At 41.6% G+C, this 16,642-nt stretch overlaps 2 protein-coding genes across 7 annotated transcripts in view; one reads left to right on the forward strand and one right to left on the reverse strand.

The window, feature by feature from the left end:
* Window positions 1–543: 543 nt before the first annotated feature.
* LOC120034976 (beta-1,4-galactosyltransferase 1-like) lies at window positions 544–10,433 on the forward strand. Its single transcript, XM_038981701.1, has 6 exons — window positions 544–1,098; window positions 2,851–3,086; window positions 7,220–7,407; window positions 7,614–7,736; window positions 8,109–8,213; window positions 8,460–10,433. The coding sequence occupies exons 1-6, from the start codon at window positions 744–746 to the stop codon at window positions 8,587–8,589; spliced, it is 1,137 nt and encodes a 378-aa protein (XP_038837629.1). The 5' UTR covers window positions 544–743; the 3' UTR covers window positions 8,590–10,433.
* A 1,464-nt stretch (window positions 10,434–11,897) lies between these two features.
* Window positions 11,898–16,642, reverse strand: part of LOC120034926 (phospholipid-transporting ATPase ABCA1-like) — a 40,658-nt gene continuing 35,913 nt past the window's right edge. For all 6 annotated transcript variants that reach the window (XM_038981621.1, XM_038981622.1, XM_038981627.1 and 3 more), the window contains 5 exons: window positions 16,056–16,197; window positions 15,537–15,671; window positions 14,993–15,189; window positions 14,613–14,856; window positions 11,898–14,359 (listed from right to left, as the gene is read on the reverse strand). In XM_038981621.1, coding sequence (XP_038837549.1) covers window positions 14,216–14,359; window positions 14,613–14,856; window positions 14,993–15,189; window positions 15,537–15,671; window positions 16,056–16,197 — 862 coding nt within the window. In that variant the 3' untranslated portion in view covers window positions 11,898–14,215. The remainder of the gene's footprint in view (window positions 14,360–14,612; window positions 14,857–14,992; window positions 15,190–15,536; window positions 15,672–16,055; window positions 16,198–16,642) is intronic.

Consider the following 16,642-nt stretch of genomic DNA (forward strand, 5'->3'; position numbering starts at 1 on the left):
TTAACTCTATTTCTTCAACTGCGTTGTTGGTTTAAAGGCTTGTAAGTAAGCCTTCCATGATAAGGTCTACACATTTTATTTTATTTGATATATAAACCCTTCTCATAAAACATTATCAAGGTTTACACATAAAGGAGTGTATACGTCGCTTATGCTGGTATTGAATTTAAAGTTTTATTAAATCCAATTATTTTCAAATGTAGGCCGATAGCGTCAGAGAACAATTAGAATAGCCCTATAGGCTAAAACGTTTTATAAGGAAAAAAAATAGCCTACCTCACAGGCATCTATCTGTTCGTTCTCCTGAAGTAAATTCAAATTCAAACAAATCACAGCCTAGGGACTTGCAAATGAATAAAGACTACTAGGCAAGTACTACATAATGACTATGTTTTGGGCATTTTATTGAATAGTTTGCTAGTGCAGTTGCCTAGTAGGCTATGATTTCCTCGTTGTGGGCTTTTATTATAGAGGAAGCCACAGGTCCACTAACTGTCATGTTACTGCCATAAAGTGTAGTACACAAAGTTAATTCACTCTCGGGAGCCTACGATAACTGATGGTCACAGCCACACAGTAGAGGATGTTGGAGAAAAAATGATCTTACCTTGTCTTTTTGCTTGAAACTATACTGATTTGGGCAAAAAAATAAATAGAGTATTTTAAAATTGCTTTTTTTAATACGGTCGGTGCGTAAACGGATATGCATTTGTCACTACAGTTCGGCATATGACAGCCGCATTATGCTCGACTCGTCTCTCAACTTTAGGCTGCGGAAGAGAGGCTGCACCGTGGTTGTAGTTTTAGGTGTTATTAATCTCTTAGTGGCTTTATTTTATTTAATGGGTTACTCGAATGGGTCGTCAGCAAACAAACTAATAAAGACACAGACGCGAATTGAAACAGCTTTTATTACCGTGACACTTCCACCGCAAGATAATGGACAACACGACCTTAATAACAGAGTTGTAATATTGCGAACTCCGAAGTTTCAGGATATACCCAATACAACTACTACAACCACTACAACAACGACTAACACTACAACAACTTTGTGGAATAAGTTTGAAAAATGTCCTGATCCGTCTCCACATCTGGGTAAGTAGGCTATGATTTGATCAATTAATTCAAGGGCTGGTATTTAATCAAACATGCACAGCAGAAACATTACATTATATTGCATTATACATGTAATTGTTATAAAAATGTAAGAGGACTCTTTATAACACATTAGCAGGCTATTTCCATGCTGATTTTTTTCTCCAATTCTGTCATGCACATATGGACTGTATTTGTTTCCCCAATCAAGCATGGAACCTGATTCCAGATAGTTCCAAGGAAATACATTAAAACTTTTGATATTTAATCGAACTGTTTGGCCAAAAATAACAAGGAAATGAGCATGCTGCATATCCTTGAAATATATGTAATTATCAGCCATAACATTCATGGGATCATTCTCTGGGATCTTCTCCAAACATACACTGAGTACACCAAACATTAGGAACACCTTCCTAATATTGAGTTGCAACCCCTTCGCCCCATTTTCCCTCAGAACAGCCTCAATTCGTCAGGGCATTAACTCTACAGGTGTCTGACTCCAATGCTTCCCACAGTTTTGTCAAGTTGGCTGGATGTCCTCTGGGTGATGGGCGATTCTTCATACACACAGGAAACTGTTGAGCATGAAAATCCCAGCAGTGTTGCAGTTCTTGCGCCTGGCACCTACTACCATACCCCGTTCGACACTAAAAAATGTTGTCATGTCCATTCACCCTCTGAATGGCACACATACACGGGGGGCCAGTACAAAAAAGTATGAATGTATGTACTTGTAAGTCGCTCTGGATAAGAGCGTCTGCTAAATGACTTAAATGTAAATGTAAATGTAATACACAATCCATGTCTCAGTTGTCTCAAGGCTTTAACCTGTCTCCTCTCCTTCACATAAGTGACATCGATAAGGGATCAAAGCTTTCACCTGGATTCACCTTTTCAGTCTATGTCATGGAAAGAGCAGGTGTTCTTAATGTTTTGTATACTGGCACAGTTGCATCAAACATTGTATTATGTAATTATAAATGTATTATGTCGTTGTGTATCTCATATTAGGCCTATATTTCCTGGCTTTAACTATAAGTCGATACGAGGAAAGATCTCTCGATTTATTTCATGTTAAGCCGAGCTGCATTGTGAAGTTTGCTCTCTGTTGCTGAAAATAACTATATGTTCTGTGTTCAGCACAATCATGGCTCGGGGCAAATACTTTCAGCAGCATAGACCATACTTTTTGGGGGGGATGAGATAACACATATTTCCTCTTAACCCCTGAACTGCCTGTTGCAAAGAGACAAGCATGAGATATCTGTTAAATCCGCACCATTTCCTGTGGGTCTGGTTGTATCTGTGAGTCAAATCAAAATTGTATTAGTCACGTACACATGGTTATTAGATGTTATTTCAGAGGGGTTGGGTTAAATGCGGAAGACACATTTCAGTTGAAGGGATTCAGTTGTACAACTGACTAGGTATCCCCCTTTCCCTTTATTGCGAGTGTAGCGAAATGCTTGTGTGTAGTGAAATGCTTGTGACATCAATAAGGGATGCGTCCGTGTGTGTGTGCATGCGTGCACGTGTGTTTGTGAGTGTGCATGCGTGCGCGTTTGTGTGTGTGCTCTATTTTTTTTTACAGGAGGTCAAAGGCTGAAAACTTTGAACAAAGAGAGAGATAGAGCAGGGAGTGATGGAGGCGTGAAGGCAGAAAGTGAAAAGGAAGTGAATGTGGTTAAGGAACAGGAAGAGGTGTGTGAGAGTTTATGACCCAAGAGATCTGTTTCTCCTGACCTGCAGTTGGGCCTCTCAGGGTGGAGTTCTCTACGCCTGTCAGCTTGGACACAGTGAGGAAGGAGAACCCAGGTCTGCAGGAAGGAGGTCGCTACAAACCACATGACTGCGTCGCCCTCCAAAAGGTTGCTCTAATCATCCCCTTCCGCCATCGTGACGAGCACCTCAAGTTCTGGCTCTACTACCTCCATCCCATCCTTCAGCGCCAACAGCTGGACTATGGTGTCTACGTCATCAATCAGGTAAAGCCAGAGAAACCAGTCTAATCTACGTGCATGACTGGTTTCATCTATTCACTGAACTAGCCTTTCAGAGTCTGTCTGAACAAAGAAAGCCGCTCAGTTGTCATACATTTGTTTATTCATGCCTAGAGGTTTCCACACAAGTAACCTCCCACCCTTCATTGTAGATAACAGGAAGAATGTTAACGTGTGTCGTTATTGTCTTGTAAACCGATTAGAAGCCAGATATGGCAGTATGAGCGTCCATCCTACACTACTGGAAGAGAAAAGAGTCAATGGCTCGCTATAGAACGGCAAAGCTGTTCGACTGCATACCGCGGACAGCTTCTCTCTGTCTTTTTATTCTTCCCTCTTTCCTCCACACCTTCCCTCTTTCCTCCACACCTTCCCTCTTTCCTCCACACCTTTCCTCCTTTCCAACACATCCATCGCCTCAATGGACTCTCTGCCTTTCCTAACTTGTAACGACTCTTAAATCATAGATGGGGCTATTGATGCAAAGACTGATCATCCGAGATATCAACATTATAGTTTTAAGCATATTTTCAGGCTATGCATTTACAATGTTTACAAACATTGGAGTAAAACCAGCTTATATTTTGGGTTCTGATGGGGTACGAAAGTTAAACTAAGCTCAAAGGCATGTATACGTTATATTCTTCAAGAATCAATCTATCATTCATTTATAAGTTCAAAATTGGATGTAGCAACTGCAGATTGCCCCTTTTAAAGCACGAAAATGGTCAGGTATAGTAGTTTTCAGGATATAGCAGGTATCTCGAATTATGAAGATCAAACCAAGGCAACTGATTAAAGCAATTGTAGGTGAGAGGGCGTGCTTTTTCAGCACGGCTGTGCTGTGATCACAGGTACGAGGCGGATCCGAGTGCCGTAGATTCACAGGTACGAGGCGGATCCGAGTGCCGTAGATTCACAGGTACGAGGCGGATCCGAGTGCCGTAGATTCACAGGTACGAGGCGGATCCGAGTGCCGTAGATTCACAAGTACGAGGCGGATCCGAGTGCCGTAGATTCACAAGTACGAGGTGGATCCGAGTGCCGTAGATTCACAGGTACGAGGCGGATCCAAGTGCCGTAGATTCACAGGTACGAGGCGGATCCGAGTGCCGTAGATTCACAGGTACGAGGCGGATCCGAGTGCCGTAGATTCACAGGTACGAGGCGGATCCGAGTGCCGTAGATTCACAGGTACGAGGCGGATCCGAGTGCCGTAGATTCACAGGTACGAGGCGGATCCGAGTGCCGTAGATTCACAGGTACGAGGCGGATCCGAGTGCCGTAGATTCACAGGTACGAGGCGGATCCGAGTGCCGTAGATTCACAGGTACGAGGTGGATCCGAGTGCCGTAGATCAGCGGAGCCGTGATAAAAAGGTTGTTCAGCACCTCGAGTGAACAATTGCTTTTCTACAACGGGTTACCAATTAGATAAAACACTTGATTTTGATATGTATTCATAGGCCACTATTTCATCCCTCAATGACAATATAGGCCTAGTCCTGACACAAATCTTGGTTGCTAGCCAAGCTGGCTGGTCGTTCATTCTATCGGTTAGGTTGCCAGAGCCGTGACCCAGTCGTGAAGTCTTTTTGTTCCATATCAATGGACGCGACCCAGTCGTTCGGCCTAAATGTTTATGGCAACGCTCTTATCCCTTACTTGCTAGCTAGCCATCTACGGCTAACTCTGTCACGTCAAACAGTGTAGCCAGAATAACAGCAAAGTAGCTGTATTTGCGTTTGTTTAAGCTGTTTTCTATTGACATTTATTTGGATAACAATGAGCTGATGATGCACGATTTTCCCTGACATAGAATATTTGCTCTCCCGTCAGGACACTGTTCAGAGGTGCTAGCCAACTACACAGCAACACAGTCACTTCAAACGGAAGCAGGAAAGACCGCAAACTAGCTGCATTTAATTTTGTTTGATTCATGATTTGGACGGGCTGAGAAAAGATGTTTGTCTCGTCCTGACACGATAATCCTCATTGGGACAGTGAGAGATAGAATTTCAACAAATGTCAGAGAGAAAGACAGCAACGTTTGTACAAACCCCCGTCGTTGCAATCCAAATGTAATGCCTCGATCAGACCGACATCGTCATTGCGTTTTGGCACACCAGAAGTACATTCATTTCCAATGGAACGCTGCGTTTGCCTTGCGCCCTGTGTTCTGTGTGGTGCATACGTTGGATTTCCAACGTATGCATCAACTTGTATGCACAGACCTGACAGAAATAGTAGCAAAAGGTGAATGTTGAACTTTTATTGCACACAAAAGAGTAACAATTTTGGATTACATAATGGGAAAAGTTTGACTGCAGAATTTATTACACAGCATTGATGTAATGACGCTGTCGGTCTGATTGAGGCGTTAGGCTAGAAGCACGGGAGATCATGTCTAGACGCTTTTTATAGTGGAAATCAAGTTAATGAATGGCCTGTCTGGGCTGATGGGACAGTGGATGCGCAGTGATTTCTCTGATGGAACAGAAAGCAAGATGGCAATTTTTGTATTATAGGCTTACCCGTACTAAACTGGTTATTTAGTATGGCTGAGACCGCGTCTCAACCAATCACAGAGCTTGTTTTGACCAACCTGTTGTAGAATTGTGACTTTATATATTTTTTTGTTTAAATAATCAAATTCATTATTTCATTTTTGTGGTGTATTTGGATGACAAAATCACCACTTCGGCCCTAACTGTCAGCTGATGACTACCACACATTGATAGTGAACAGTAGCCTACTCCTATGAAGATGACATTGACAGTGTAGAGGAAAGAACTGTGTCCTTACATGACTTCTACAGGTGCTTCCTGTTCTTGAAACCAAAATCGCAGATAACTTTTCTCTCTACATATCTCTCTTTCTCTCTCTTTCTCCCCTCCTCTTCTCACTCTCTCTCTCTGTATGTCTCTCTCTCTCTCTCTTTCTCTTTCCCTCTCTCTGTTTCTCACTCTGACATACTAATAACTACTACTAACTCTGTTTTCCACTCTCCTAGCACTGCATGTCTGCAACCAATCACATCTCAGCTAAAGTATGGTTGGGTTCTTCCAATGCTCGGTGGCTTTTTTTTCTCCTTCTGCTTTCTTCTGAGGTAACTAAGAGCTACTGTATGTATACTCCGCGGTTCTCTAACACGCTGCTGCTTATTTTCTGACATTCCTTAAGGGGAAGTCCCTTGGTTTTTCTAGTTAGTGTATTGCATGATGGTTTTGCAAATATTGTTTACTTTCCTCATATGAGATAAGGACTAAACCTGTCTGGGGGGCTCCTAGGGGCGGTTTCGCAGACACACATTAAGCATAGTCAAAGGACTAAATTTTTAGACCAGGACTAGGCTTAATCTGTGTCCAAGAAGCGGGCCCCTAGTGACTGTCTTTTAGAAGGTGGTGCGTTGACCTGAAGTAATCTGTAAAAGAAAAAAGTAGTGAGTGCGGACCTTCCTTTTTTTCTAGTGCTTTGCTCATATGCTAATGTGAAGTTAGCTGGGTGTTGGGAAAGAGAACTGGCTGGAATGTAATGTTGCAGCTCAGTAGATCTTCAGGTTGTCAGTGACTTAGAAAACTGGTCTGCTTGCTTTTATTTATTTATTTAACTAGGGAAGTCAGTTAAGAACACAGTCTTATTTACAACGGCGGCCTAACCTGGCCAAATCCTAAACCAGACAACGCTGGGACAATTGCGCACCGCCCTATGGGACTCCCAATCACAGCCAGTTGTGATACAGCCTGGAATCAAACCAGGGTCTGTAATGACTGCGCCACTCGGGAGCCCCTTCTCAGTAAATCTTTAAATAGTTTACCCAACAATGGAAGATCTGTGAGAGCTAAGAAGAAAAAAAATACTTTCTATGCCTGTGATGTGGTTGTCCCACCTAGCTAACAGTAAGTCGCTCTGGATAAGAGCGTCTGCTAAATGACTCAAATGTAAAATGTAAGAGTACACCAACTTGAAATCAATTTGCATATACCGGAACTTTTTTTAAATACACTTTTTGATGAATTAAACCTTTTCTAGGGACAAACTTTATTCAATTATAAGTGAATATTTGGCAAATAATTTTGCGTACCCATGTTTTGAAAATTACTGTCATTTCTTCATTAGGATGGAGACAACACATTCAACAGGGCCAAGCTGATGAACATTGGCTATGCTGAGGCCCTGAAAGAGTATGACTACGACTGCTTTGTGTTCAGTGACGTGGACATCATCCCCATGGATGACCGCAACCCCTACAAATGCTTCAGCCAGCCCAGACACCTGTCTGTCTCCATGGACAAGTTTGGCTTCAAGTACGGCACAAAACTCAACCGACAACTTCTTTCTAATGCATCATCATCATTTTGATTAATTGGGACTCTTCCTCAATTCATACAATGAGTACATAGCTAGAAGAGTAGTAAACAAGTATATCTACTTACGCTTAGCCTACACTTTTCATTACTTGGCTCTTTGTATGGGCCAGATGAGAAATATTTTGTCTTTGTCTCATCCATAGGTTGCCCTATAACCAGTACTTTGGCGGTGTCTCAGCGTTAAGTAAGGAGCAGTTCCTGAAAATCAACGGCTTTCCCAACAACTACTGGGGCTGGGGTGGTGAAGATGACGACATTTTCAACAGGCAAGACAGTGCATTCCAATCCAAACAGACTTCTAAAGCATTACAGACGAGCGTATACTAAAGTCAGACTTGGCAAGGGGACATCATCACTTTCTAATGTTACCGATGCATTGTATAATGTTCATGCAAAACACAATATATTCACCAGGGTGTTAGGGTCAGTCAATTCAGGAACTAAACTGAAATGGCAGTTTCTTTTTCAATATTTTTTTTAATAAACTGAAAAGAAGAAGCTATTTACTTAAAAAGTTGTCACATTTTTTACTTAAATCACTTCCTGAATTGAACTACAATTGACCCCAACCCTGAATTCCACAGTATTTCCAACTTGTCTGCAAAGTCCATTATAATAATCAACTCTGATTTCCACAGGTTGAGCTCCAGAGGAATGTCCATCTCTCGTCCAGATGGCGAGGTCGGAAAATGCCGGATGATCCGCCACGAGAGAGACAAACTGAACGACCCAAATCCTCAGAGGTAAAGCTTTAGATTAGAACAACCACATTCAACAGGTTCCCCACAATGTTGTGTCTTTAAAAAATAACATTTAGATTTTAAGGGGAAAGTTTTTTATTTCTTCATGATAGCATCAGCATTGTCACTCAGCCATCGCAGCCAAGAAAATATTGGCTATTGTATGGCCACAGGATTGACATATCAGTGCATCCCGAATATCTTCATAGGAGGATAGTAGACTGATAAGTCGTTTCCTTTGCATCGCAGGTTTGACAGAATACAACGCACGAGACTGACGATAAATACCGATGGGATCAGCTCTCTCAAGTACGAAGTCATCAAAGTGGAAAAGGATGCTCTGTTCACGAATATCACAGTAGATGTGGGGAAACCTTAGTGAAAGTGGATGAATGTTAGTAGTTATTTTGCACATCACTTATCACAAGGTGGTGGGCAGAGAAAGCACAGCGGAACCATGGAATGCAGTACTGAGAATGCTCTGAATTCTCCGGGAACACGTGTATTTATTGTGGAAACAAATGGAGAGCACTTGGATAAATAGGATGGCACAGCAAGACCTCATAAATATCAGAGTGGATCAAAATGTTTGATCAACATGTTTGACTTTTAATGGCAGTACAAAAGGGAAGGTGCGTGGGACAAAGAAGTTATTTTATATATCATTTGTAATGAGTTGTCTTTGTGTAATTCTGTAAGGGAGAACTACTTGGTTTAAATGTGTATATAAGTTGTATAAATATGCATATAGTTAATACATATTTTATATATTGTTTCTTCTTTCATTTTCGGCTAAGATATTTGAGATGATTGCGGTTTAATATATTTTTTGCGGAAATGTTTCCCATATTTGAAACTGTGTGAAAGGTCTTAATCACAATCTAAAAGCAACGATTGGTTTGGTTACTTATATATGTTTCTAAAAACATCAGTCGATACCCACTTGTTTGCTGTGATTCTGTACATTCACTACCTGTGACATGATCACTTCCATGCTTCTTTACATTCAAACCCTATTCAGTACCTGTATGAATGATCACTTCCATGCTTCTTTACATTCAAACCCTATTCAGTACCTGTATGAATGATCACTTCCATGCTTCTTTACATTCAAAACCTATTCAGTACCTGTATGAATGATCACTTCCATGCTTCTTTACATTCAAAACCTATTCAGTACCTGTTACATGAATGATCAATTCCTTGTTTCTGCAGCGTACAAATCAGTCGGGAACAAACATACGACTGACCATCACAATATGTCTGTATGGTCAGTCTCAGTCCCCGCCCATTTGGCTTATCTTTAATGTGTAGAAATACTGGTTTGGTGAGCAGAACACTGTGGACCCAACCTGTCACTTTATTTCATGTGACTGGAAGCAAAAGCCTACTGCCTGGTTTTCAGTCATAGGAATAGAACAGGGAGAAGTTATTGAATAAATCAAATGTTTACATTTGAAATATTCAAAATCTATTTTTATTGAATACATTTTACTTTATTTGTCCTGTTGGGCTATTGAATATATTCATTTATAATAGTTAAAATTATTGGAATACATGTTTAATTGAATTTATTTAATTTCAAGTCTCCAATTGGGGACTCCAAAAAGTGACTACAGACCTAGCTCTGTTTTTGATTTCCGTCCTGTTACAAGGAAATCAGTAACGGATTAATTTGTGGTTAGTCAAATAATTTGAAGAAATACTAGTGAATCAGTCTTGGGAAATCCCAGACCTAGGGCAACATTGTTCACATTGTGGGAGGCAACCCGTGTGCCAAGGGAGACTAGAGTATTATTAATTTAGAAGTTAATCATTTCCTTTTCCCCCGTCACCTCACAAATTGGAACTTGACCATATAACTGGGCAATAGTTCAGGTGTGATAAAAGTAGGTCTTGTAAGACTTGTTAAGTTGATTGTGTTGTCAAGAAAGCAGAGCAGTGCGTTATCACAGATAGACCTCTCACCGAGGTAAAGACAGTTTCAGGTTGGATATTCCACGAATATTCGCCTGTACTTTTCATTACGTCCACCAACAGCAGTTAGGGACCGTCAACATAGTGACAAATCAAATTTTTCACATTTCAATAGCTCTTTAACCATAACTCCTAAAACTTTCAAAACGGGTTGTAGCTAACCCGATGGCATAGACACATTGCACACAATTTTTTTTTGTTGATTTACATTTCGCACTATTTTCAATTATTTATTTACATTTTTGAATTTCAATAGCTCATTGGTCATATGACCTACTGACTTCAACAAGGTTCAGAATGTCCACTGACTACCCTTCTATATTGCACAACCTTTCGTTTGTCCATTTTCATCTCACATGTTTTTACATACATTTTTCAAAATGTAAAATGTCAACAGCTCCTTGGTCATGTGACCTACTGACTTCAAACAAGGTGCAGAATGTACACTGACTACCCTTCTATATTGCACACTCTTGTTTGTCATGTCAATTACACACCTAAGAAGCGTGCAGTGGATATACACCCATATTGCATAACCTCCAGTCATGTATCTTCTATATTGTTGTACTTAATATTAGTTTGACAATTAGGGGGTTCAGTCCAGTGTTGTGTTTACCCTTTTCTTTAATATTGATCTATAATAATTGGTAGTTCTAAGGACTTATTTTCCCAGTTTTTATTTTATTTTCCACAGTATTTAACATAGGTACACAAGAGGAGAGAGACAGATAATATCTCCTTTCATGGTTAATATCAACCATAAAGGAAAAGGGCAAAGTACGAGAGTCAAGTGTTGTATCCCAGGAGGTTTACCCCGGGGGATGGTAATAGAGGGGAGGTAGGCGACGTTGGCTCCCTCTGCTGGGAATACGGGAGCTGGGCACCCCGACACGGACAGCTCTAAGTAGAGGTAATTAGAGGAAAGTGCCAACCAGCCGTGGAGGCCAAATAAAAGGAGCACGGTGGCACACGGCGAGAGGGAACGGGGAGAGACCGACACCAAGCCACAGTAGAGAAGTAGGACCGAGCCAAACCTAAGTAATTTTCTGTCTTAGTAAAGTTGTTTTTGCGCACTAAAACCTCCCTGTCTCTGTGTCAATCTCTGCACGCTCAACCCAACACCCCACGGTTTACCACACATGTTATGAATTGTCCAAAGCAGGGATGGAGAGTGAGCTAGTAAGGTAGGCTGCAGTGGGTTTGCTGGTCAATACATATACTGAACATGTCACCAAACAAGGTTCAGAATGTCCACTCAGTGGGCCTACACATTGCATACCCTTTAGTTTGTCCATTTTCATCTCTCACGTTTTTACATGAAATTTTCCAAATTTAACATTTCGATAGTTCCTTGGTCATGTGACCTACTGACTTCAAACAAGGTTCAGAAAATATTACAATAATGAGATGTATCCACCAATACAAAGAAAGGATAGGCGGCAGCTTGACAGCCTGCTGTTGTGCCTTTAGGGTGAGACATGTATCTTGTCAGTATATCCATAATCTTTGGTAGCAGTAATTTTCCGGTAATCTCAGGTAAAGGTTGACATGAAGTTGTTTGACTTGAATTATTGTAGAAATAAGGGCAACTATAAGTGATGTATTTTAGAAAGGGTTTGGAAAACAGTTTACCTTAAAGTTATCTGGAATTGATAATGATGAAGGCAAGATAATAGTGCTAGATTTGAAGAAAGCAGACAAACCACTGTCTTGAAAATGTATCAATTTTTATTCCTGTAAATAAGTACTGTACACAACAAATAACAGACACAACCAGCCTTTTTAATACTTCAAATGTAAACAAATAATATTCAACACAAGAAAATAACTACCATGGTACTGCAGGACACTTTTCCTTCCAAATTGTTTCTTCTTTTTTTGTCATGGAACAAACTAAATGCATTGTAGTTTCAGGTGTATCTTCTGAAATCTGGGGCTATTCCAATGTAAGTCCTGTACTGTGTCGATTACATAGAAAACTTCAATAAAGTGCTAGGTGTCCACATCCCTCCCCATCATGACCAATGAGCAGATAGGGTTCTTTGTATGATCAGCAATTCTGTACGAATGAACGTAGTACTCATCGTAACACTCATCGTAATGTAACCAAAACAGTGGCATTTTATTGGTCTGGTCCCTCTCAATTCGACTGTTGCCTTTTATCGTGTTTGTTTGGCCCTAAGTTTGCATGTTAATATGGCAGACTGCTGGTGTAACAATGGCGGACGTGTTGTGTGTCAGTAAATACAATACCACGAGTTAGAGAAGAGGGGGGGTGTACATTTGGGGTTATGGTCAGTAATAATAACGCACAATAGACACGCACAAAAAGGACCTTGGCAACGGCCCAGAAAGTACAATGATGGTTGGATTGTTTGTGAGCACCATGTGAGACCCAGCCTCCATGTGTAGCCACGTGTTCTATACATTCTAGCCGTTGCATCCTTCACTTTCAGCACGTGTCCTTTACTTCTCAAGCGGAAAACTCCAAAGATGGCGGCTGAACTACAGGAAGTCAGCTGTTCAAGGAAAAAGACAAGTAAAAGTGTACAAATAAGCCGCCCCGCCCCCTGACTCAACCTCAACACAACGTTGACTCAATGTTTTGGCACTGGTGACTGTTTACTGAACGACACATATCCAGATATATCTTCAATGTAGAATATATATATATATCATCATCGTCTGCTCTCCTGTCACTGCTACCTGTGACTTCACAATACATAAATAAATGAATAAAATGGTATACCCAGTCACATTTCTCTCGTGGTCACGTTAGTAATACCGTGTTTTTTACCCCAGAATCTTGAGGCCTGCCGGGGGAAAACCCCAGTAGGTTATCCAACAGCAACAGCCCATCTCTTTAGTCCATTATACCTGTCTTAGAGGGTTCATGCTTTGGCACACAGGACCTGTACGGTATATCTACACTATGTGGTCCATTAAAAAGCATGACATTTAGTTCCATCCTCACACTTCAGAAAACCTGTCACAAATGTCAAAAGGATGATTGTTAGCTAATAAATGACCTTTGTCGTTATTAGACTGCACATTCACGTACAGAAGTACAGAAGTTGACCCCACATTACCTATGGCAAAGTACAGTACATTTAAAGCAGTAATCTGACAATAAGGTCTCTCTGAAATCCCTTCAGGGTTCTAAAGAAGCTTCGGTCTTTGTGCTTTGTCATTCCAGAACATTCCATGGCCTCTCTTTTGGAGTGTTAACATTATCTCCAACATGATTGGCAGGCACTGTGCTGGACGTCATGACAACAACAAAACATTAATATTTTTTAAAAATACAACAAACTCCATTAGGTTCCATTTTTTAAGATGCAAAACTAAATGGATCAATATACTGTATTTAAAATGTCTTTCATTTGAGATTGGACTATCGTTGAAATGAATTCTTATTCTTCCAGTTCATAAAAAAAATGGTAACAAAGAGCGGGAGATAAAATAGACCCTGAATCAAAATGACTGTCGGTTGGCAATGAGCGAGTTGTTTGGAACTTCTTCTTTATACATTGTCGAGCGTGTCGCTGATCCTGGTCGAGTGAGCACACAGAAACTGTGTACTCTTCATGCTCTGCCTGGGGTACAACTTTGAAATATATTCAAGTCTTTCAGTCTTTTCAATCTAGCTAGCGAGGGGCACAAGGCTGTTCCTCGTAGAACACTTCATGGGATTTTATCATCTTTATTTCTTTGCATTGATTTGCATTGACTTTCAGTGTTGAACTTCTGCCGCTCGTTCTCGCGTCACCCTACAAAGAACGCTAACGCTGGGCAGTCCACCGAGAAAGAATAAAAATTAAAAAACGCTACAATAAAGTAGAAAACCCTCCTCTCCGGAATGACCCGTCTACAGGGGCCTCAGCAGTTAATCTGGGAGAGGAACAGACACAGGGTTCGTCCAAAATGGCACCCTATACATTACATAGGGCATTTTTTTGACCAGGGCACTGGTCGAAAGTAGAGCACTATGTAGGGAACAGAGTTCCATTTCATGTGCAGCCTTGGATTCACACACAGCTCTCCCTGGCCTTCTCGTCTGTGAGGAAAGACTTGAGCTGAGTAATGTCCACTGCCACCGCGTCTCTCTTGTGCATCGAAATGTCTTTTAAGTGGTCCTCGTCACTTTGGTCCTTGGCGAAATTGACAAATACCTGAAGTTAAGAGAACACACACAGACCAGATGAATCAGTGTGCTATGCAAGCAACGTTTGTTTAATTTGCATTTTGGTTTAAGCGTTTTTCTTTTTATCGTTCTATTTTGTACTGGCAAACGAAACACTCATTTCATATAAACCTATACAAGACCCCCTCGTTAAAACAACATTATTAAAAAAAAAAAGAAGAAGAATTGCTATGATAATCAAAATGGCCGACAACAACATTTTCAACCAGCCCAGCTCTTACTTGGTCTAGTGTTGTCTGGGAAACGGAGTAGTCCTCAATGTGCAGCCACTCCTTGTTCTTGGCCAGGATGCTGAAGATGCGTGCCAGGGAGGTTTTGGAGGAGGACAGCTGATACTGCAGCATGTTCCTGTGCTTCTCCTTCAGAGTGCTGCCTGGAAGCTCCTTCTCAATGAACTCCATCACCGGCCTCAGGTCCGGGTCAGGTCCTGCCACCCGGAGGATGATGGTGTAGCCATCCCCAAATCTGAATGAAGAAACGCATAGCGATGATTAGCGTTAGCTCAATGTTGATCCAAAATGGCCACCGTGCTTTTTCACCAATGTAGTGATTCACTACTGTACAGTAGGTAACTCCCATCTCTCCCTCTCTCTGTTCTTACCTGTTCTTTAGGTGCTGTACGCTGCCCAGGCAGCGGAACCTCCCATTGACCATGATGGCCATCCGCGTACACAGGGCCTCACACTCCTCCATACTGTGCGAGGTGAGAACCACCGATCGTCCCTCCTTGACGATACTGAGAATGCAGTTCCACAGAGCCCGTCTGGCCTTGGGGTCCATACCAGTGGTGGGCTCGTCCTGTCAGCCACAAAGAAGAACACCACCAGAGCCTGGTCAGACTAGGCCCAGGAACAAGTTGGTGTAGGAAACAACACCCTCTAGTGCCTAGTCTATTGTTGACATCCTCAATGGGGAGACTGGTTTCTAGGTTATAGGTTGTGCTGGGAGTTTTTCCCCCTGACCATGATGTGATCAGGAAAAACTCTGGGTCCTAGATACTGTAATAGGTATTGAACTTGAATGAAAGGTTGGTCCCGTTCACACACATTGATATACTGTAATGTAGCATGACTGAATAACATAACGTTTGGGTATATGAACAAATGATTAGTTAGATAAAAGGCTCATAAAGTAGGCCTACTCACCAGGAAGACCACTGGTGGACCACCGATCAGTGCCATGGCCGTGGAGAGTTTCCTCATGTTCCCTCCACTGTAGCTCCCTGCTGCCTTGTCCACATACTTGATCAGGCCTAGTTTACGGATGCCCCACTCTGCCACCTGGACCAGAGAGAGATAGGTGCCAAAGACATGATTAGACAAGCAAGATAACAAGATCACATGCTATAGCCCACCAGGGCTGGGGTCAATTCCATCTCACTTCAGTCAATTCAGGAAGTAAACCGAAACAACCTGTCCTTAAAACAACAACCCGTTCTTAAAACAACAACCCGTCCTTAAAACAACAAATTGTCCATAAAACAAAAACATGTCCTTAAAACAATTACCTGCCCTTAAAATGGACCAACAAAAAGGCAGAGACAAAGTCTCCAAATAAGGAGCATGACATAGTTGCCTGTCCTATAACAGGGCACAAAATGTCACGGTTGTAAGAATGTCTTCTTCTTTTTTTGTCAAGAGGATAACACATGGACACACACTCACCTCACACACTTCCTTCTCGGGAACCCCCCTCAGGATGGCGTAGAACTCAAGGTGCTCCCTGCCAGTCAGCAGGTCGTTGATGGCATCAAACTGAGGGCAGTAGCCCATGTTCTGGTGCACCTCGTTTATCTCCGTCAACACACTGACAGACCACACAGAGAACGCACACTGTCAGTCACAACAGCACACACCTCCAAGCTATTTAAGACTCCGTTCACAGTACGCATTTCAAGACCGTTGTAAGGCTATTTCAAGACTATTGCGATATACAGCGGTTATGGAAGCTTCAGTGTGAATGAGGTCTTAGAGGCTGTAATCAATAATGCATTTAACCATTAAGATATACTGTAAAATACGGTACATGTATACTGTATAAATCCCGGAATAACAATTTGTTCAGCTTGTTTAACCTGTTTGAGCTAGGGGGCAGCATTTTCACGTTTGGATGAAAAGCGTGCCCAGAGTAAACTGCCTGCTACTCAGGCCCAGTTGCTAATATATGCATATTATTAGTAGATTTTGATAGAAAACACTCTGAAGTTTCTAAAACTGTTTGAATGATGTCTGTGAGTATAACATAACTCATA

Source organism: Salvelinus namaycush, chromosome 42 (genome assembly GCF_016432855.1).
Source record: "Salvelinus namaycush isolate Seneca chromosome 42, SaNama_1.0, whole genome shotgun sequence".
Classification (NCBI taxonomy): Eukaryota; Metazoa; Chordata; class Actinopteri; order Salmoniformes; family Salmonidae; genus Salvelinus; species Salvelinus namaycush.